The sequence below is a fragment of the Pleurodeles waltl genome, chromosome 3_2, assembly GCF_031143425.1.
Source record: "Pleurodeles waltl isolate 20211129_DDA chromosome 3_2, aPleWal1.hap1.20221129, whole genome shotgun sequence".
NCBI lineage: Eukaryota > Metazoa > Chordata > Amphibia > Caudata > Salamandridae > Pleurodeles > Pleurodeles waltl.
The window spans coordinates 39,613,242-39,636,050 of record NC_090441.1 but is presented as its reverse complement, the minus strand read 5'-3'; the positions used below and the strand labels follow the sequence as shown (position 1 = coordinate 39,636,050).

General features: G+C 42.2%; 1 protein-coding gene across 2 annotated transcripts in view; it reads left to right on the top strand.

Annotated features, from left to right (window-relative positions):
• The window catches only part of ZZEF1 (zinc finger ZZ-type and EF-hand domain containing 1), a 1,404,152-nt gene that overhangs the window by 855,016 nt on the left and 526,327 nt on the right, over positions 1 to 22,809 (top strand). For both annotated transcript variants that reach the window (XM_069226690.1, XM_069226689.1), the window contains exon 41: positions 22,267 to 22,441. In XM_069226690.1, coding sequence (XP_069082791.1) covers positions 22,267 to 22,441 — 175 coding nt within the window. The remainder of the gene's footprint in view (positions 1 to 22,266; positions 22,442 to 22,809) is intronic.

Below are 22,809 nucleotides of genomic sequence, written 5' to 3'. Positions count from 1 at the left end.
TTTTTTTTTTTTTAAATAAAAACTGTTTTTTTGTCTGAGGATCCCCCAGTGCTTCCTGTACCAAGTAGAGTGAATTTGTTTCGAAGAAACATAAAAATAAGAAGTAGGCTTTACCTGTGTATTGTTGGCAGTGTACCCAGATGAACATCTTGATGGATGACTCACTCCTCAAGTGTGTGCATTACCTATTACCTGAATAATAGAATAATAGTGAGGGCTTGCATGCCATTCTGCTCTCCACATTCGGAGGTCATGGATTAGGGATTAGGGAGCACTTCTGGACCCCCTTTTGCGGCCAGTGGACTGTAATGTGAGTCTAAAAAGATGGTACATGTAAAAGTGCTGGAGCTGCAGCAGTCAAAATCATCCTCAGAGGGTCCTAGGCTCAAGTCACAGAAAAACAGTGCTGATATTGACAGGCAATTCCAAATGTTTTGAATATTGAACTAGGGGCCACCAGCTTGATGATCTCCAGAGAAGCACAGGATATTTGGACTTTGGTTGCCAAACAATGCCAGGAATAAAGAATGACATAACAAATGACCTCTGCAGGTCAGTGGTCTTAGAGGAACACGTGTTAACTGAATAGTATGTTTATGGACAATGTTTTTGACTAGTTGGTGTGCCGAGAATAGGCATGGAAAAACAGCAAATGCTCTTCCCTCACCTCTAAATTTTAGCATCCAGGATTACTAGGCGATGTATTCTCTATAGAGGTTAAGGAGAGGTTCACTATGTATTTCCATTGAAACATCTGCTTTATTAGCTGTTTCAGAGACTGCTGGTGTGCGGTTTTTGAGTGTTCCTGGTGGCTTTAAATTGGGTGAAACAAACTTGCTTTCTAGAGTTGTTCCATGTATTAAAGCCTCCTCAGTTTCAGCTCCCAGCTGAGCACGGGTGCATGCCAGACCTTGGGTTTGGCCACTTAAGCTTATCCAAGGAATGCATGATTGTTCTGGCAATAACTAGCAAAACTTCCAGTAATCACAAATGGAAGACATTCTTTGACTGGTGGTTGTTTGACAGGCTTGCATCCAGCTCTTAATGAACTGAATGGCCTTTTGCTGTCTGAGCTGGGCTTGGCAGTCACACATTTTCACATAAATTTCGAAACGTGCATTTACCTTCTGCATCTTGCTTTAGAAAGCAGACCTGTGCTAACATGGACACTCGAACTGTGAACTATGGTCTCAAGCAGTGTGATTTTGATAAAGTATCATTGACCCTTAAGGATGTTAGTGTGCAAATTACAAAGTAGGGCATATGCCCAAAGGGTATCAGAGATTAGATTACAATTACAGAGAATATTTTGCAGGATAGACATAGATATACATGAACATTTGTTCTAGCTTGGCATGCAGATTCAGAAGGGATATAGTCACGTTAGAATATAGAGATCTTCTGAGGTATGAAGTACAGAGGACTGTACACCTTGAACAGTACCACATACTAGGTCCACATGTCCACAGATTCAGCAATGCAGTTAGCGAGACTTATAGTTGGAAAGATAATAATGAGGGCTGTTTAATTTGGTTATGTATTTCAGAATTAGGTAGTTGAAAATAGAGGTAAGAGAATCAGAAGATCCTATATAAGTGGTCTTAGTTTAGTGAAGGGTGGCAGGGAGTTGTGGAAGTAAAAGGTTGTCTGCTGGGGCATGTTTAGCAGATGGAAACATTGCCCATTGGGAGTAATTATCTTAAGGTGTTCAGAGGTTAGGTTTATTGCTGGACAAGAAAGAAATGTTAGTTGCCACGGAGATGAGTCAGGGACAGTTAGGCATAGGTTAAGGGAATGGGGAAGTTGAGATATGGCTTTATCACGTAACAATAGAGGGTTGCTCATCTGTACAGGGGTTAAATATGGGAATGTAAGAGGTAGGTTGATGACATGTAAAAGCAGAGCATAGTATGAGGCAGACTCACAGCTGCTAAAGAGTAAGGTGGGAGGGTGGAGGACAGGAGACATGTAGGAAGCTGGCGTGGTGTGTGGTGAGCACATATTTTTGTTATCACCTTACACCAGGTCTAGGTAACCCCCATTAGTGAAGTGTAGACAGGGCTCTCTATAGATAGTTGTGGATGAGCAGCAAAGACTTATCTAGGAGACATGTAAAGCGTATGCAATACCACTGCAGTCACACAGCACTCACACACATGAAAGAACCACACAGTGTTACAAAAATAAAGGTGCTTTATTATGGTAACACAATTACTAAAATACTGTATAGGCAATACTACACTAGGAGGTGAGTAAACACACTATTATATACACATTAGAAGCCAGGGATTAACATAGAAAACAATAGTAAACAGTAAAATAATAGAAAGTAATGGAGACCCTAGGGGGAGACCAAACCATATACTAAGTAAGTGGAATGCGAAAGGCAGTCCCCCACCCAAGGTAGTGTAATCTGTAGAGAGGAACTAGGCACCCCAAAAAGTTGAGTATCATGGTGCCCCCCAGCGACCTTTAGGGAATAGTTAAGTACTTGTTTTTCCCCCAAACCCACAGGCAAGCTTTGAAAAGGACTGTGCAAGACCCAAGCAAGACTGGAAGAAACCAAAGGTGGATCCTGACAGAAGGGGACCAAGTCCAGTTTGAGTTGGAGTGTCTGATTGGGGCAGGAGCCACAATCCACCCTTCTGGAGATACAGGACCAGGTTGACTGTGAAGACAAGGAGTCAGTCGTGCAGCAGTGGAGCAGGAGAAGAGTCCCAAAAGTGATGCAGACGATGTCCCACAACGGAAGAAGAGGCTACATGGAGCCTGAAGATCCCTTGGAGGAGGAACAAACAAGCCTTGGTAGCTGCAAGAGCTGAGGTGCACAGGGGTACTGTCCTGCAAGGAGAGCCAATGGCTCACAGTCTCCCAAGTTGGACAGCTGGTAGAGAGGACCAAGGGTACCACTCCAGACCACCACCTGTGTGGCGGGATTCATGCAGTTTTGCAAGAGAGAAGATCCATGCAGCCGGACATCGTTGCAGTTGGTGCCTGCGGATACAGGGGAGTGGCTTTTTCACTCCAAGGAAGATTCCTTCTTCCTTCTTGTGCAGGCTGAAGACCTGTCGCCCTCAGAGGATGCACAGCCAGGGAAATGTTGCAGTTGCTAGAAGGAGCCAGAGAAACAATGTTGCACAGCGTAGTCGTTGCTGGAGTTGCAGATTGTCGGTTCCTGGAGGGTCCAGTTGCCATCCCGGTGGCCAGAAGATGAAGTAAAAGATGCAGAGGAGTACTGCTGGAATCTTGCATATTGAATCTGAAGACCAACCCTGGAGGGAGACCATAAATAGCCCAGAAAGGGAGATTGGTCACCAAGACGGGTGACCACCTTTCAGGAGGGGGCTGTGACATCACCTGCCTGACCTGGCCACTCAGATGCTCCCAAAGCCCTCTGCCCACCTTGGATTCAAGATGGCAGAATCAAGTGGCCACCTGAAGGAGCTCTGGGCACCACCCCTGGGGTCGTGATGGACCAGGGAGTGGTTACTCCCCTTTCCATTGTCCAGTTTCATGCAAGAGCAGGGACCAGGAGTCCCTGGACTGGTGCGAACTGGTTTATGCAAGGAGGGCACCAAATGTGCCCTTCACAGCATACTGGCGGCTTGGGTGGGCTTACCTCTCCCAGGCCATGTAAAACCTATTTCCAAGGGAGAGGGTGTTGCCTCCCTCTCCCAAAGGAAGTCCTTTGTTCTTCCTTCCTGGGCCTGAACTGGTCAAGCCGCAGGAGGGCAGAAACCTGTCTGTGGGGTGGCAGCAGCACCGGCTGCTCGGAAAACCCCATAAGACTAGTAGGAGCAATGCAGGGGGTCCTCTAAGGAGCCCTCAGAGTGCATGGAATCACTCAACCAATACTGGCAATGGTATTTGGGTATGATTTTGATATGTTTGATACCAAACGTGCCCAGGTTTGGAGTTGCCATTATGTAGCTGCACACAGGTGTTCAATACACGGATAAAATGGCTTCCCCGCACTTATGAAGGCTAGGAAAATGGAGCTAGAGTTCGTAGGGGCACCACTGTTCATGCAGGGGTGTCCTCACACACAGGTACTTGCACCCTGCCCTCTGGGCTAGGATGACCTGCCATAGGGGTGACTTACAGTGACCTGGTACAGTGACCTCTATTGAAAGAATGCATGCACCTTTTCACCAAAGCTGCAATGACAGGCCTACAGACACATTTTTGGTGGCATTGTACATGCTGCAGCCCATGGGGAACCCCTGGTGCCCCAATGCCTTGGGTACCTAGGTACCATATATAGGGACTTACATGGGAGCACCAGCATGCCAATTGTGGGGAGTGCTAAGTCCTAAGTAACCACATTTAGAGGAAGAGAGCACAGTCACTAGGGTCATGGTTAGCAGGATCCCAGTGAACACAGTCAAAATACACTGACAGCAGGCAAAAAGTGGGTGTAACCATGCCAAAAAGAGGGTACTTTCCTACAATGTGCGACGTGGATGTGCTTAACTTGGAGTGCCAAAGTCTTAAGCAATACGGAGTTAGGAGCTAAGGTTTAGGTTAAGGTGAATTACATTTTCTTTTATCTTGTGGTTTTAACTCAGTAGGCTTTTAATGAGATACAGGTTAATATGGAAGATGCAATATGTCTTGACTGTGAGTGTAGTAAAATTAGGATTTGTGTACTGTGGTTTGAGTGTCCCTAAACCTGAGATGATTGTGTGGATGCATGGAGAACTGCTTTCAGAGGTGTAAATGAAAACGCCTGGAGGCATGTTGGGAAAGTGTCTACAAAATCTAATTTAGAACATATTAATGCTTCAAATCTTGTAGACTGGAGTTTGGAATGAGGTGTGTTATCTGTGCAGCTGTGTGAGTTAAATATTTGGTAATTTTGCTGTGTTTTTGATGTGTAGGTTTAGGTATAGTTTTGTATGTATGTCCAGTTGTTGTTTAGTGCTGTATGAAATATTGGACTTTTCTCTAATTACAAAAGCCAGAAAAAGCCTACTTTGACTAGTGCATTTAACCAGTTATAAATTTGCACTTGGGATTTGGTTATTGCAAGAAGTAGGAACACTTATGGTGGTTCAGATTAAAGTCATTTGGGTAAATGAATAGTCAGTGTTCATATTACACATTTAAAAGTACAAACAAGGGCAAATTAATTGACGAATTTGTAATGATGGGTATAAATGAATGATTCTGAATATTTGTGAAAATTTGAATGAATGAAAAATCATATGTTAAAAAATAATTTTAATGACAATGGAATCTTAAAAGTCAATAATTCCAACACCAAATATCAAAGTATAGTTAACTTGAGTGTGTCTTCTTGAGCATCATGATATTAATACTATTATTAGTATTAGTAGTCCTCCTGCTAGCTGTATGCAGGAGCCTGTGTAGTGGGCTTTGACCCATCCTGTCTCAACTTTTGGATTCCTGCTACTTGGAGGTCTGGTTCCCGTGCCTGTATTTTAGGGCTGTCCAACAACGACAGGATGACTCATCATGGTACCTTCGGTCTTTTGCTCCCTTTTCCAGTTTCTAGCTAGGGCAGGGGTTTGGGGCTGAAATACAAGTTGGTCTGTATACACCAAACACTGCACAGGCTCAACTGCAGCCTGTTAGATGCTGGAGGAGGCTGGGATGGCACAGAAGGCTTCATCTACTGTTAGGGATTGAAGACTTTAAAGCTGTATTTTAGTCTTTTGGTTAGCATAGTTCTAAATGTGTTTAATAAAATTTTGACTGCAACTGTGAAAAAACAATGCTTGTTAAAATCCAATGCACAAATTAACCCAAAACAGACAACCACGAAGAGCCAACATACTGCTGCTTGTTTTAGCAGAACAAACAGTAGTCAGCAACTTAGAATGGATGTACCACACGAGGTAGTGAAACGTAAGGTTGAATGTAATTACCAGCTAGTGAAAGTAATTGAACCTAAAATATGCTTTTCGAAAGTTAGTAACACTGGTAAAAATAGCAATGCTCCATCTATGTGTACTCTACTTAAAGTCAATTCTGGCCTGCTCGATCCGTAACATAAGTAAAAGATTATGTGCCTGCTGGATTATTGTTAACATTACATGCTGCAAAAGATATAAAAACTCAAGTTTTATGATCTCAATAACTGATCTTACATAAGAGACTATTGGGAAGGCCATTGTTCTTACTGACACATCAGTCCTGGCTAAAGAGACTTTATTCCACAATGGTTTTTCTAGTCAACCCGATAAATATTAACTGCCACCTGAAATTTTAAAACTGAGGTCAGTGCTTTGTGATTTTCACGGGACTGTGAATTAATTGAATGTAGTAGATCATCCTATAATGATTGACAATACCATGCCACAGTGTGTTATACCTCTAATCTTGGTGATGGGTTGTATAGCTATTAAATACAATTCGGACACATCTGACGAAACCTTTCTGCTCTTCTAAATATTTGTGTAAGAGGGTAGTTTGATGGTGAAAGCAGTGATGTGAACAGGCTTTGCCAATAGACACCAAGTTCAGATGGATACAGGTGATCTTAACTCTCCCTACTAAGCTGGCAATGAGCCAGTATTCTAACAGTCAGACAGGGTTTTGAAGTTTGTCACCTTGAGGGAGGCTGTATTTGCCCTATTTTGATGTCAAGTTGGCTTTTGGCAATTTGGACTGACTTTTGTTGAAGGAATCCTTGATGAAGTCTGGGATTACTGGCAAAGTCATCAAGGGTACTAGTTTCCACCTTATTAACAACGTTGCTAATGATTGTTTTGCATCTACGGGTGAGGTGTTCAACATCTTTAGTACGTACAGTAGAATTACAGAGGGCTGTAAGTTTGCTCCATTCTTATTGAACTACTTTAATTATCTTGTTAAGCGTTTAGTCACCTGCAATGTTGTTTGCCCTATTATAAAAGCAAAACCTCCTTTGTCTGCTTTATGGAGACGTTGATGTGCTTTGTCACCTGGACCAAGTGTTCACTTGAGCTTTGCATCGGTTTTTGATGCCAATTGTATTTCAAATAAGTTTATACCAACCATTGTAGACTCCTAATTGTGGGCTGGGCTTATAGAGCTAGACAACCGAATCTACTGTGTATCATTTTTCTCCAGGTGGGGAGAAACGTCTACTATCTGGGTTTGACATTTGACAACAGGGGTTCCTGTGCTGCTCAGTGATTCAAAAGTCCAAACATTTTATCTAATACAGCGCAAGTACTGATGGCCAATTGTAACAAAATGTGGAAAGGTCAATTTTTTACGTCTAGGCCAATTGATAAATGCTCTTTTTCCTAGTTATGCACCCAGAGCCTCAATGTCTATAACTGGAGAGGGTATGTTTAACCTGAGAAAGAATTACAAGGAGTAAAAGAAATACAATCTTTGGAATGTTGGAGGTCTAGAAGTTGTCTTCAGTGAGGTCCATGCATTCCAGCATTCTAATATAGAATTTAGGTTACTACTGAGAGTTAATAATGATTGTTAAGTCCCCTCTCTTTGTGTTCTAAACATACTTATGGCTGAGACAATGTAACAAGAGAAAGATAATTCAGCAACCGGTATAGTCCCTGTCAACAAGCTTAAATTGTGATGGAATGCTTCATCCAGTCAAGGTAGAAGGAGAAATATTAAAAGATTGTAACTGATGGTCCTGCTAACGCGTCCTTATATGTTAATTTATTACACATTAGGACTCGTTTTAGGCCAATGAATCTTGTGACCCAGTGGAGAGACACCGTAGGACGAGTTAACTGATCAATATGTCAGGCAATGTATCAATAATGTCATCAATATTTACCACCACAATGCACTTTACTTTGGATAGAGGCATTAATCAAATTGTCGGCGCAACCATGACCTTTCAGCCATGAATAACCACTCCTTTAGTAGAATTTTATGAACTTTATTCCCTATTGATTACAATCTACGAGCAGGAGAGTTAATCCCAAAACCAGGAAGCCTAACAGCATAGTCACAATATGGCAACTGTGATAAGATTTCATTAATGCAAGAATCACAAACATAAGAACATAACACGGCGTGAACATAGATCAGAATACAACAAATGTCATATATGTCTCAGTTCAGCATAGCGTAATGTCAGTCATTTGTCTATGTACGTCAGTCGAAGTGAACTTCTATCCTAACCACAGATTAGCATCAGCATGTTGGACTTCATGCAAAACAATTTAGAACACCAATCTGGAAAACATCTAGCTATGGTCTCTTAACAAAATGAGCAGTTGGTACCTAGAAAGGAAAAGCAAACAGACAAATTACAAATTGCATTGTCATAATTACCCTCCAAGGACCAGGTCAGCACACAGGATCAGTCTTCGTCTTCAGGACATCAGTCAAAACGCCATCAGTCTAAACTCAACTATAAGGTAGAAGGGACACTTCCCTCATAAGGAGGAGAAGCATAGAGGGGCAGTCTATGGGGGAGGATGGTTTTAATAAGTCTCAAAGTCACCAAATAGAGTGACAGAGTTTCTGGATAAAATCAATAGCATTCCCTACCTAGTTCTCTTGACCCTTCTGTGACATGGGTTTTTATCCCTTTTTCGTAATACCTTCCCCCAAAATTCTATTGGACATTTGCTATACCCCACTATCTTTAACCTGTCAAATTATACATTAGGTAATCCCAATTGTCACCCCACGATAATTCATAATACTTTGATTGGTCTTCATAATTGATGACTTCGGAGGTGGCACATCCGGAGGTTACTTCACGGTTTGGCACGTCTTCTCGGGTCATGAGTTCCTTTGACCATGGTTTCAACGTCATTGTACATTACATTAATCTACATTTGTTTCAATTTTGTACATGAATTCATACTCAGCAGCAAGCATGCAGATGAGAACTGAATTTTTTGTTACAATCATCTTCCAAGTTGAAGGAAAAGAACATTTGCAGGGTCATGGCCCTTTGCAAGTCAGCACACTGGAAAACAGAAAAATGCTTTTAATATGAGAGCCAGGAAGCTAAAACCCACAGCTCACGCTAACTTAAGGCCTATAAGGTTTTCAATACAAATGCAACATCGTAATCGTTAATATAACTTGATTAACCATATCATTAATAATTCTATCTATTAGTTTGCGTATACATTGGTTGCCACACATTATAGTCGTAATTCAAACGCACGTTTAAGCAAAATCACTATTATTACAGTTTTCTATGTGGTATCGTCACACATTAATATAGATATTCTACTCTAATATAGGTTATATAAATCTACGCTCTCTCAGTCCCTCCTCTGATGACGCTCGTCATCACACAACTTTTCCCTTTGACCTTTCACATTTAATTTTTCACCTTGCGCATAATGCGCATTTCAACATCTTGCCCTTTATGTGAACTTTCCCAAATTTCATTGAACATTTTCTCTCTCTCACTTTCTTCATTTCTTCTTGATCTTTTAGTCCAATTTTTCTTAATTTTGTCATTGATTTTACATGCTCCCCATAATCCTAATAGACAGGCCAGAACAATTAATAGACCCATTAGTATTTTTTCAAGTACCCCATTCCAAATGTTGGTAAACCAGCTCCCTACTCTGGCAATTCCTTTTCCAAATTTCTTTCAGACTCCAGGTTCCTTCAAATCTTTAAAATCTGCACTATCTCTAGTTAGGTTAGTAAGCATACCTCTAATCTTTTTACTATTATCCAGAATGAATGAGCAACAATGACGCTCGTTGAGCATCTTGCAGACCCCTCCACTTTTTGCTAAAAGAATGTCTAAAGCAAGTCGATTTTGAAGAGTCATAGCTCTTTCTGCAGCAAGTTCAGTATCCATCAGGTGTATAGCCCCTGTGAAATTTGTCAGCATGTTATCCACGATAGTAGACAACTTTTGAATCTTCATAGAATTCAAGATAACCCCTACTGAAGAGATTATAGCTCCAAATATATCACCAATGACAGCAGCCACTGATTCTCGTTTTTGTCTAGTATGTTGTAATTCAGACATTTTAGGTATTTGTTTCAGGTCATCAATCTGGTAAATCTTTGGGAAAACTATTCCCAAATAGCATGTCCCATACCATCCCTTAGGGAGACGATAATAGTTAAGCCCACAGATGGAATAGATTCCAGGGATCGCCGGATCCTGTCCATTCAACATAAATGTCCATTGACTCTGAAACAAAAACACATGTCTGCATTCACTCGTTCCCACAAACAACTTGTCCTGTTCAGATTTTGGCCTATATATACAAAGCCTACCTACATGTAATGCATCTATAGCTAGCTTGCCTTGTGTCTTGATTGCAGTGTAAGCATAATCATTTGCATCTGTGCGTTTTTCTAATCCTTTTTCTAATCTTTCTTTCAATGCTTTGCGTCTATCATCAGTGTGATCTAAAAAGCTTTTCTCTACAGGTGACAGTAAGCAAGTCAAATTATTGCGATGTGCATAAGCAGTTCCAAAAGTAAGCGTCGGCTCAAAGAATCCTCTAACTATTTTTATATCATGTTCCTTAGCTAGTTTGTTCAGGAATTCAATCAGAGGCACAAAAGAAAACACAACATCCAGATTCGAATAAAAGTATTGCACATGCTCTTGATTATAGAACCTTGTTAGTAGCAAACTACAGCTAATCCCGTAGGTTAGAGGAAGGCTATGGTAGGTAACTCCTTCCTGCACAGATGAAGGAATTTTAGTGCACACATAACAGTCTTTTGCATCCATGGTCTCCATATACTCATTCAGCAAGCGATAGAAGACATTAGTAGAAAGTTCCCCCCTTTGAATTAGTTCCCTCATGCAAGTGTCTTGCATCCTGCTCAAATCTTTCCCACACTGTTAGTGTTGTAGTTTCAGGTTTTGAAGTAGCATTAATAGTCTCTTTCTCTATCCATGGCATTCCCACAATCACTCCCACAATTATTATTGCACACACAATAACTATTATAAGACCTAACCAACCACACACCTTACTTCCCTTATTACTACCTCTATTATAAGCCATGTCTATATAGAATCAGATAGCAGAATAACAATCAACTAGAGGATGATTTTAAAACCTTTTTTTTTTTGTGCGTGTATTTACAGCGTTTTCACTCGCACCAGGATCCTTTTTGACAAATCAGGTTAGCAGCTTGTCGTAATTAGGTTTCTCAAAGTTAAATCCGGGTTTAATGTCACATTTGGTAATTTATAAAGTCTCTTTTCTCAGTTTTCAATTTCGATTTTAACCAAGTTTTCCTTTAAATCAGTTCAGGTACCGTAGTATTGGCCTGGTACTTCTCGGTCAAAACAGAATGCTAGGAATTCTTGTTGCCACTCAGATGTTGTAGCATATGCCCATTCAGGACCTGTATATCTTCTGTTTGCGACTTTCTTTCTTTTCAGCCTTCGTTCACCTTGCTGTTCTCCTTCACTTAGGTCTTCCACTCGGGATGTATTGTTCTCCTCTATTATTGTTTCATTTGGTGTGTCTCTTATCCTGAAGAGTGGTTTCTCTGGCCAGTTATCACCTTTATGCGTCTTCTTTTGATGTCTCCTTTCAGAACATTGGACAGCACCCTCCTCTTGTGATATGGCTTTTTCACTTAATGGACCTGCAGCCGGCTCAGGAGATGCTGGCACACACTGATTTTTCTCTATTATTTCTCCTTCCCCTTCTTCTTCTGGGTCTGTACCGGGTTCAAGTTCCAACCCATATCTGTCTACTTCTGGGAGAACCTCTCCTTGATTTAGTTCTCCTGATACCTCTACTGAGATAGGCGCTCTGTCACCTCTCTCGAACTCATTCACTGTTTGTGGGACGAGGCTGTTCTCAGTGGGCCCTTCGGCAGTCTCAGTTCCTTCTTGACTGTTGTCTAATTCTGAGACTTCTCTTCCTGGAGCTGTTGCGCCGTAAGCTTCAAATTCCTCGTCAACAGGACACGTTACCTTCTTTGTGTGACTGGCATGTATCCAGTTTGGAACTCCGGCACACTTCACGGCAGTAGTGGTTGTCAGGATTACTTGATACGGACCTTTCCAGCGTGGCTCCAGACACGATTTTCTTACGTGCTTCTTGACAACCACCCAGTCACCAGCTTGCAAGGTGTGACCTGGATCTCCGATCGGTGGCAATGTGTTAGCTTCCACCTGGTGAGAGAAAGAGCGAACCACATCAGCCAAACTTTTGCAGTAATCCAACACCATATCATCTGTGATATTCACTAGAGCATTTGCAGGTACTGCTGGCAATCTCATAGCTCTGCCCATGAGGATCTCAATGGGGGGACAGTCCTGTTTTGTTATCGGGGGTGTTTCTCATTGACATCAGCACTAAGGGCAATGCATCTGGCTATTTCATATTGGTAGCTGCGCACATTTTTGCCATTCTCGATTTCAGAGTACCATTCATTTGCTCCACTAGTCCTGATGCTTCAGGGCGGTAGCTACAATGCAGCTTCTGTTCGATGTCAAGTGCAGCACACAGGAGTTTAATCACCTCATTGTCGAAATGTCTGCCCCTATCCGATTCTATAGAGACCGGAAACCCGAACCTCGATATTAGTTCCCTAAATAGCAGCTTTGCAACTGTGAGACTGTCATTTCTACGTGTGGGGTAGGCTTCAATCCGGTGACTGAAAACACACACAATCACCAACACGTACTTCAATCCTCCACAAACACTCATTTCAATGAAGTCCATTTGTATTTTGCTGAATGGACCGACAGCTCTTCCAATGTGGCTCAAAGTTACCACTGTTCCCTTTCCAGCATTCATCTGTTGACAGATGATGCACCTGTGACAAATAACCTCTGCAGCATGTCTGAATTTTGGGTTGAACCAGTCTATTTTAAATGATCTGATCATCGCATCCCTCCCGAGATGAGCCTGTCCATGATACAGTCTGGCAAACTGAGATGGAAGACTGTTTGGCAGGACTAGTTTTCCTTCTTCTGATACCCACAAATCATCAGCCCTCTGTACACATTGCATTCTCTGCCAGGAACGTTTTTTCTCTTTGCTTGCACAACTTTGTAATGTTTTTAATTCATCTAGTGTATCAACTACCCGTAATGCAAGGTTCAAACATGTGTCATTTTCAGTTTGTGGTAACAATTCCCACTGTTCCTTGAAGGATATACAGTTCAATGCACAAAACCTTGCGACTTGATCTGCATAGCCATTTCCCATGGACACAAAGTCTTGCGACTTAACATGGGCACTACATTTCACCACGGCAATTTCAAGAGGTAACTGAATTGCATGTAACAAATCCTTTATTTGTTCATCATTTTTCACAGGAGAACCAAAAGAGGTCATGAAACCCCTCTGTGACCATAGTTGGCCAAAATCATGTACAATTCCAAATCCGTATCTGCTGTCAGTATAGATAGTGACTCTCAGATTCACAGCCGCGTGGCATGCCTTGGTAAGGGCAATTAATTCTGCCACTTGTGCAGAAAACACTCTCTCGAGCCAGGAAGCTTCAATGATGCCAGCTATGGTACACACAGCATATCCAGCTCTCAGTGTCCCAACAGAATCTCTTAAACAGGACCCATCGACAAACATGATACAGTCATTTTCTTTTAACTGTGTGTCCTGAATATCTGGACGTGGTTTAGTACATAGTTCAGTTACCTCAAGACAGCCATGTTCGAACTCTTCCTCATTGTTAATTTCAGCGTTCTCAACAGGAAGTAAAGTTGCCGGGTTCAATATAGTGCATCGTTTTAACTAGACATTTGGTGACCCCAGTATGATTGTTTAGTACTTAGTGAGTCGAGCATTTGTCATGTGCTGAGTTTTAGTTCTAGTCAACAAAATTTCTACTGAATGCGGAACCATTACTGTTAGGGGGTATCCCATGACTATGCCTTCACACTGCGTAAGGCTCTGACCAACTGCTGCAACTGCGCACAAACAACCCGGTAAGGCTGCTGTGACGTGGTACAAGGTAGCTGAAAAATATGCTACAGGGCGATTTGCATCTCCATGGACCTGTGTCAAGACAGACAAAGAACAGGCATCACGTTCATGACAAAACAGTAGAAAAGGCTTTGTGTAATCAGGCATGCCTAACGCTGGTGCCCTGCACATGCATTCTCTCAATTCCATAAATGACTCCAGCTCCTCTTTGAACAAAGCTATGGTATACGGCTCATCCTTGATTTCTTTTCCTGTCAGTCTTATCAAAGTTTTTGAGATGATCGAGAAGTTGGGTATCCACTGACGACAGTAGCCCACCATTCCCAAAAACATCCTGACATCTCTTTTTGTCGTTGGTATGTTCATTTGCAAAATGGCTGTTATTCTTTCTTTTGATATTCTCCTGGACCCTTTTTCGATCAGATGCCCTAGATATTTCACCTCTTTCTGACAGTATTGTAACTTCTAAGGTGACACCTTGTGTCCGTTCTTTCCCAAATGATTCAGTAAGGCAATGGTATTGTATTTACAGTTGTCTCTGGTTTTGGATGCAATTAGCAAATCATCAATGTATTGCACTAGAGTCGAGTTAAAAGGCAGTACTAAGGCTTCCAAATCCTTTTTCAATATCTGATTAAAGATGGACGGTGATTCAGAAAACCCTTGCGGAATTCTGCACCAACTGTACACCTTGTCCAGGAATTTGAAACTGAACAAAAATTGGCTTCCTCATGAAGAGGTATCAAAAAGAAAGCTTGTGACAGGTCTATAAAGGTGAACCACTCAGCATCACATGGAACCTGAAACATGATCACTGCTGGATTGGGCACTACGGGGCAACATTTTACCACAATCTCGTTTATTTTTCTCAAATCCTGCACAATTCGAACCTTTCCACAGGGCTTCTTTAAACCCATTATGGGAGAGTTACACGGACTGCTCAAGACCTCTTTCAGGACTCCCTGTCTCAGGAAATCTGCAATTATCTGCGACACTTCGATAAGGACATCTTGTGCCATGTGATATTGAGGCACCTGGGGAAACACTGCATTTGGCTTTACCTGGACTCTAACTGGTTCTACACTTTTTATTAGTCTCACTTCCTTTCCTGTCAGATCCCACACTTTCTCTGTCACTGTTCCCTGTAACTCAACAGGTAGGTTGATCATGGTGAGCATCGGGAACAGGGTAATTAAAGGGTAATCCGCATTTGTGGTTACTGTCTCTTCTTCTGAAAACTGACCTTCATCTCCTTCATCGTCACTATTTGTCTGCACTTCGATTCCATCATTGGAACAGGTAATCAAGCATTTTGTCTTGCACAATAAGTCCCTTCCCATTAGGGATACCGGACTTGAATCACAGACTGCAAACCTATGTAGTCCCTGGAAGTTTCCAATCTCAACCTGCAGTGGGTCTGTAATCGGGTTTGTCAGATATTGGTTTGCTACTCCGACTACCCTTATGGTACACTCTGAAAGTGGTAGTTTTGGAACCTCTGCACTTCTGACTGTAGAGCGTGTAGCTCCGGTGTCAACCAGAAACGAGACTTTGTAACCCATCACCTTGCCCTCCACATATGGACCCCTTTGATCCACCTCTAGGGATGCTGCAAGCCTGCACTCTTCGCTGTCTGAGCTATCATCTGACCACTCTCCACTCATGCCATTTTCACCCCGTAATGGAAACTGTTGTACTGTACCATTTTGACTTATTACCTGGCCTGTGACCTGTTGAGGAAGCATCACCTGTTGCTGTCCCATCGGAGCCATTGGTAATTGCATTTGCTGTCTAGGTGCCATAGGAACCTGCTGTTCTACTGGTTGCATTTGCACTGGCTGTAAACGCAGCATTTGCCTCTGTTGCATGGGCTGTACCCCTTGCATTTGTACCAGATTGTTCTGAAAATTCGGGTTTTGGTGTCTTATTTTTGGGCCTTTTACATTTTGCAATGTACCAACATTAGCGCTTTGCTGAACGACACCATCCTGCACCATATTCGGGCACTCCCGTTTCCAGTGCCCCACGCCTCCGCACGCGTGACACAGTGACATACTTTTTGCCCCTTGTACGTCATTTTGAACCACAACAGTACTCAAGTCTGGACCGCGATTCACAAACCCTCGGCCTCGACCTCGACCTCTCAGCTGTGTCTGAAACGCACCATTCATTTGTGGTTGCTGCTGTATCATCTGTTGAACTCCATTTCCCTGTATTCCTGCCTGTGCAGCCCTTATCTGCATCACCATCACTTTCTCTTTCAGCTTCTTCTGCTTCAGCTCAATCTCATCGCTACAGTATTTCGCATACTGCAATACTTCATTAATCGGCTTAGCTTGCCAACAAATCAAATGATTCTTAATCATCTGGCTAACTTCTGGTCTCAACCCTTCGACGAATCTGAACACAAGGTGGTTCATGTCTTTCGGTTCAATAGTCTCAGTACCACTGTAGTGTTTGAATGCCTTTAACAACCTCTCATAGTAAGCATGTATTGACTCCTTAACCTCTTGAGAGGTCCGGTCGATCTTCTGCCAATCAGTCACCTTCGGCGACACCTTCTGTTTCAAAAACTCAGTTACCTTATGATAGTACTTCATCACCTCTTCAGAGGGTGCCCCGGTCACCTTATCCCTTGACGGCTCCTTCGTCGGCCAATCTACTCCTCTCTTGCATTCAAGCCATAAATCAGGCGGAACGGTTATCTCCTAAACAAGGTATTCAAGTCTTCCCAAAGACACTTTGCAAGTTTTACAAACCTGTCTGTCTGTTGGTACCATTCGATCGGTTTCTCCCTCAATCTGGGATAATCATTGGTAAAGGATAGGATATCTCCCCTGGACCATGGTACATGAACTAAGACACCATCAGCCGTTTCTCTCATAGGTAGTATCTTTACTGATTCCACATCGGGTGAGGCTTTGGCTTGATTTGACCCTGGACTATCACCTTTTTCCTTATCTCTTTTCTTTGCCCACCTGCCTTCCCATTTTTCCAACGCACCCCAAACCTGCGCACTTTGCAACAATTCTTTCAAACGTGCCTTCATTCCCGCAGACCTCATGTGCTCAAAGTCTTTAGAATCAAAATCCAATCTGTAACTTCTTTTCAGGTGTTTAGTGTTTCCGATATCAATATTGTATTTATTTGCCAGGTTCGCTAGTCTCTGATGCACCTTACCCACTTCTTTGGTAATCTTAGGACATAGGAATCTTAATTCTGCTTCCGTGTATGACTCCAATCTATTTACCCCCATTGTACCTTCCACTAATTCAGCAGCTTCTGCACCTAACCTCACAAAGTTTAGGTATTCATCTTGCTTTTCCTTTTCTGGCTCGACCCTGGTCACTGCAGCCTTTTGTGAAGTACAAGTCCTTTCTAGCTATTCGTTTAGCTGTTGCACTGTAAAACCCTGCAGTGAGATGTTCCCTGCATGTATCATTGGTGACTCTGAGGTGTTCGTACTCATTGTCTGCGGAGTCAAAACCCCTAGCCCTGCTTGTCGCATTGCTTCTATGGGTGCTCCTACTGGACTAAGATCTATTAAAGACCTCGGCTTTTCAATCGCTAGTTCTCCTGGGGCCATTATCTGAGGAGTTCCCATAGACCCTCCTCTTATCGCATCTTGAGTCATTATTCCCTGGTCACATACGCCAGTTTTGCCTTGGGCATTCAATGGCACTGGTGGACCCACAGTAATCGGTAATGATATGGTGGCAGGTGTCTGACCTGGTCCCAGACTTCGTGAAGCAGCAACTCCATAGGTCTGTTCCAAAGTACCCGGGACAGGCACTAATGGCGGACCAGCTACTGGGTTGTACCCTGGTATCAGTTGTGGCTGTGGTTGAGACAGCAATTTCGGGGTTGACTCAATCTGCACTAATTTTGATTTCGTATATATCGGGTCTGGCGGCACTATCAGATTTCTAGTAGTCTCAAGTACTGGAACGTCTGGATAGATTCTCTGTATCTGCGGTGGAGGCTGCAACTGTATCGGTATGTCTGGTGCAGTGGGTACACTGACACCATCCTGTATCAAAACCATATCGCTGGTCTGTACCGTATCAGCAACTCCCTTTTCCTGCGTCTGGTTCCCAGGATCCACACTAGTGCTTGGAGCACTGTCGCTCACCGCATAAGGTGGCGGGCGATCATGTAATAATCTGTCCATAAATTCCTCATCATCTGAATCATCTTCCTCTTCCCAAGGTCTTTTATTTTCTTTAGAATTATTCAAGTCTTTATCTGTCTTACAGGAGGCTTTCTTTCCCTGTGTTTCTTCTCCCTGTGCTATCGCTGGGAACAATTTTATTCCATCGACAATTCCCCTTCTCCACATTTTACTCTCATTATCCCATCTAGCCTCTGCATAGGATTTTTCTGCCCTTCTCAGCCTTCTCTGAAACTTTTCTTGCCTCTGTTTAAGAGCCATTAGATCCCAAACCGCTAAAGCCTCGTACTGTGCTGGCCTTGGAGGTGGTTTCTGTGTACTTAACATCCACCTCAAATTTTCTAGCACCCTCGTATTGAACATTCCATGTTCTGGGAACGCTAAACATCCCTCCTTCTCTGTCAATTTGCGCCATTGTTTCACCCTTAAACATGGCGCAACACCTTTCTCTTCCATGACTATATAAGCTGGCGTGCCCTCAGGTGGTGTAGGCTCCCCCTCAGTCGCTACAATATATATGTCTCCCTTCAGAGCGCTCTTAAATGCCTTGACAAAATTCATTTTTGCAATTTTCTTTTATTTGTATTTTAATCAAAAGTGACTTAGTTCCCAGAATACTCTTCATCCACCTTTCTCAACCTATTGCCTCTCACGGACGGCTGCCAATCCGTGCGCGACCCCTCTCGACAACTGATCTATCTCAGCGCGGCACCACTGACGTCACACTCATACACACTGCAGCTGACAAAGTCTTGCGGCTCGTCCGCTCCTCACTGAATTCACACAACTAATGCAAAATTACTGTGAGCACTTTAAATGACAACACAAATCTGCCGGTTTACTACAGGAAGGGTAACGCATTTGCTTCTGAACTTTACAGAGATTTCACTTGAAGCCTCGGCCGCTACTTTCTCCTTCTCAGTCCCCACATACGCAAGCAGAATTCGACCCGCAAATTCTACTCTCGACTTCTCAATGGCTCATCCTAGTGCACTTTAGAACTTACCAAATCTCCATCGAAGGTTTCACACATACATTTTAATTCAAACTTGACTTGTCAACTACGCCCGATTGACCTACTAAACTGCACAGATTACAACATAAATCCAAGTGTCTCCTACACTTAACATACTCCGGAGTCTTAGACCACGACGGGTCCGTACATGAACAACCAACCACGTGGATAATTTTGAGCGCCAAACGCCACACTTATATGAAGTACGCCGACTTCCCTACTCTCATACTGCGGAGTACGCCCCCTCCTACTAAAATGACTTTTACTTGGCCTAAATACACACAAATTTCACAATCACCTGCAAAAGGCATAAGCTAAGCAAGCGCAAGAACCCTAAACCACACACATTATGGTGCCGAGAACATCCCCAACTCATTTAGGCAGGCTCAGAGATCCCGGGAAAGTCATGGTGAACTTAGAAACCCATCATACCTCCAATTTGCATTATCACAGAAAAACAAATTAAACAATGATTCTCCGTCCTAGGGCCCCCAAGGGCCAAAACTGTCGCTCTGCTACCAGAACTGCTAACACGTCCTTCTATGTTAATTTATTACACATTAGGACTCGTTTTAGGCCAATGAATATTGTGACCCAGTGGAGAGACACCGTAGGACGAGATAACTGATCAATATGTCAAGCAATATATCAATAATGTCATCAATATTTACCACCACAATGCACTTTACTTTGGATAGAGGCATTAATCAAATTTTCGGTGCAACCATGACCTTTCAGCCATGAAAAACCATTCCTTTAGTAGAATTTTATGAACTTTATTCCCTATTGATTACAATCTACGAGCAGGAGAGTTAATCTCAAAACCAGGAAGCATAAGAGCATAGTCACAATATGGCAACTGTGATAAGATTTTATTAATGAAAGAATCACAAACATAAGAACATAGCACGGCATGAACATAGATCAGAATACAACAAATGTCATATATGTCTCAGTTCAGCATAGCGTAATGTCAGTCATTTGTCTATGTACGTCAGTCGAAGTGAACTCCTATCCTAACCACAGATCAGCATCAGCATGTTGGAATTCATGCAAAACAATTTAGAACACCAATTTGGAAAACATCTAGCTATGGTCTCTTAACAAAATGAGCAGTTGGTACCTAGAAAGGAAAAGCAAACAGACAAATTACAAATTGCATTGTCATAATTACCCTCCAAGGACCAGGTCAGCACACAGGATCAGTCTTCGTCTTCAGGACATCAGTCAAAACGCCATCAGTCTAAACTCAACTATAGGGAATAAGGGACACTTCCCTCATAAGGAGGAGAAGCGTAGAGGGGCAGTCTATGGGTGAGGATGCTTTTAATAAGTCTCAAAGTCACCAAATAGAGTGACAGAGTTTCTGGATAAATTCAATAGCATTACCTACCTAGTTCTCTCGACCCTTCTTATCCCTTTTTCGTAATACCTTCCCCCAAAATTCTATTGGACATTTGCTATACCCCACTATCTTTAACCTATCAAATTATACATTAGGTAATCCCAATTGTCACCCCACGATAATTCATAATACTTTGATTGGTCTTCATAATTGATGTCTTCGGACGGGGCACATCCGGAGGTTACATCACAGTTTGGCACGTCTTATCGGGTCATGAGTTCCTTTGTCCATGGTTTAAATGTCCTTGTATATTACATTAATCTACATTTGTTTCAATTTTGGACATACATTCATACTAAAGCAGCAAGCATGCGGATGAGAACAGAATTGTTTTGTTACAATCATCTTCCAAGTTGAAGGAAAAGAACATTTGCAGGGTCATGGCCCTTTGCAAGTCAGCACACTGGAAAACAGAAAAATGCTTTTAATATGAGAGCCAGGCAGCTAAAACCCACAGCTCACGCTAACTTAAGGCCTATAAGGTTTTCAATATAAATGCAATATCGTAATCGTTAATATAACTTGATTAACCATATCATTAATAATTCTATCTATTAGTTTGCGTATACATTGGTTGCCACACATTATAGTCGTAATTCAAACGCACGTTTAAGCAAAATCACTATTATTACAGTTTTCTATGTAGTATCGTCACACATTAATATAGATATTCTACTCTAATATAGGTTATATAAATCTACGCTCTCTCAGTCCTTTCCAACCATTATTCACATTGTGCAATTCCATTACCTTCAGCAGAGTTTGCAACATTCCAGTATTCCTATATAGAATTCAAGTCCACTGCTAAGGTGTGTATCAGCGATTAAATGCCCTCTTCCCACTGTATAATGGGAGAAAGGGCAATAGCAACTTGGATTGCCTGAGCTGTTGTTAAAAATTCTCCAGTGTAAGGCAGAAGAAACTGAGATTCTCCTATTTGGGCAAGTGAGACATTACTGGTTAAACACTTGCTGGCCTAAGGCCCCAAACCCATGCCCCTTCTTCAGTTGCCAAGAATATTGGGGTCCAGCTGTATGATAGGTTCTCCCTCCTACTTCAGATTCTGTCCATGCCAAAGACCCTGCTTTACCTTGCTCCATTTAATCAAAACATTTCTTGATCTTCTTCCCCACGTGGCTCGTAGGATGGTCGTCCATGCTTTGATAACCTCTGGATTGGACTATACCAACATCTTACACCTAGGCCTACTGAAGAGATGGATCAAGAAATTCAGGTGGTACAGAATGCTGCTGCTCATCATGTCTTGGTTATTCACAAGCGGGAGACCACTTTCCTTCATTTGTATGATCTTCTCTGGCTTCGGTTAAGAAAAGGATTCTTATGAAGCTCATCCATTTGCCATTTACAAGCTTGGCCTGGTGGCAGTACTTGTTCGATAGGATAAAGCACTTTTTTTTTTTTTACACTAGTGTGCTAGTGTGGCTTGATGTGTATGGGCCCTTGCTGGTACAGCACCAGGACACTCTTTGGAGAAGCCATGCTTGTTATAAAATCCCATTCATTCAGAATACCATTTGAATCATAAAGCATAATACATATGCTGGCCATTATTCACCCCCTTCCATGCTATTGATTACTGGAACTGCCAACATTCCAATTTAATATTTTTTAGGTGTTTGTGAAGATTAATGTCAGCTTAAGCTGAGGTTTTCTGTCTTGTCTGATTTGTTTTTTGTTTTGTTTTCTTGTTACTAAGTCTGAAGAAACAAATGATATAAATTGTTCTTTTTAATGTCCTACATTTTTAAAATGAAAGGTACTTTAAAATTCAGTTTTGATCCTAACAATATCGTTTGCTTTCTAGCCGGGTAGGTTTGGACTGGGCATGTTCCATGGCTGATATTCTTCGGGAGTTGAATTCCAGCTCGCAGTGGCACAGTGTAATGGCCACCTTCACTGATCACTGTGTGAAGCAGCTTCCTTTCCAGCTGAAGCGCACCAATATCTTCACCTTACTGGTATTGGTTGGATTCCCTGAGGTAATCAGATTTTTTGATCCAAGAAAGAAAGAAAACTGCTTTATTTTTAACCTAGCCCTCTTTATACTGCTTAGCCTGTTTGCTTAAAGCTGCTGCCAATTTGTAACCTCTGGTTCTAGGTGGTGCTCGGACATGCATAATAAATGTAGGAGGTCCTGCATTTTGTATATCTCAGTATACATACCCCTATTATTTTGTGTAGGTGTAGTTGCACTTAGATGAGTAAAGTGTGATTCCAAAGAAAAAACAGGAAAATAAACAGAAAAAAGACAGAGGCAGTTACCATAGGCCTATTTGCTTGAATTAAATCTGAGTGCTCAGTTATGGGACTCTTCATTATCATTCATGAGTTTTTGAATATTTCCACA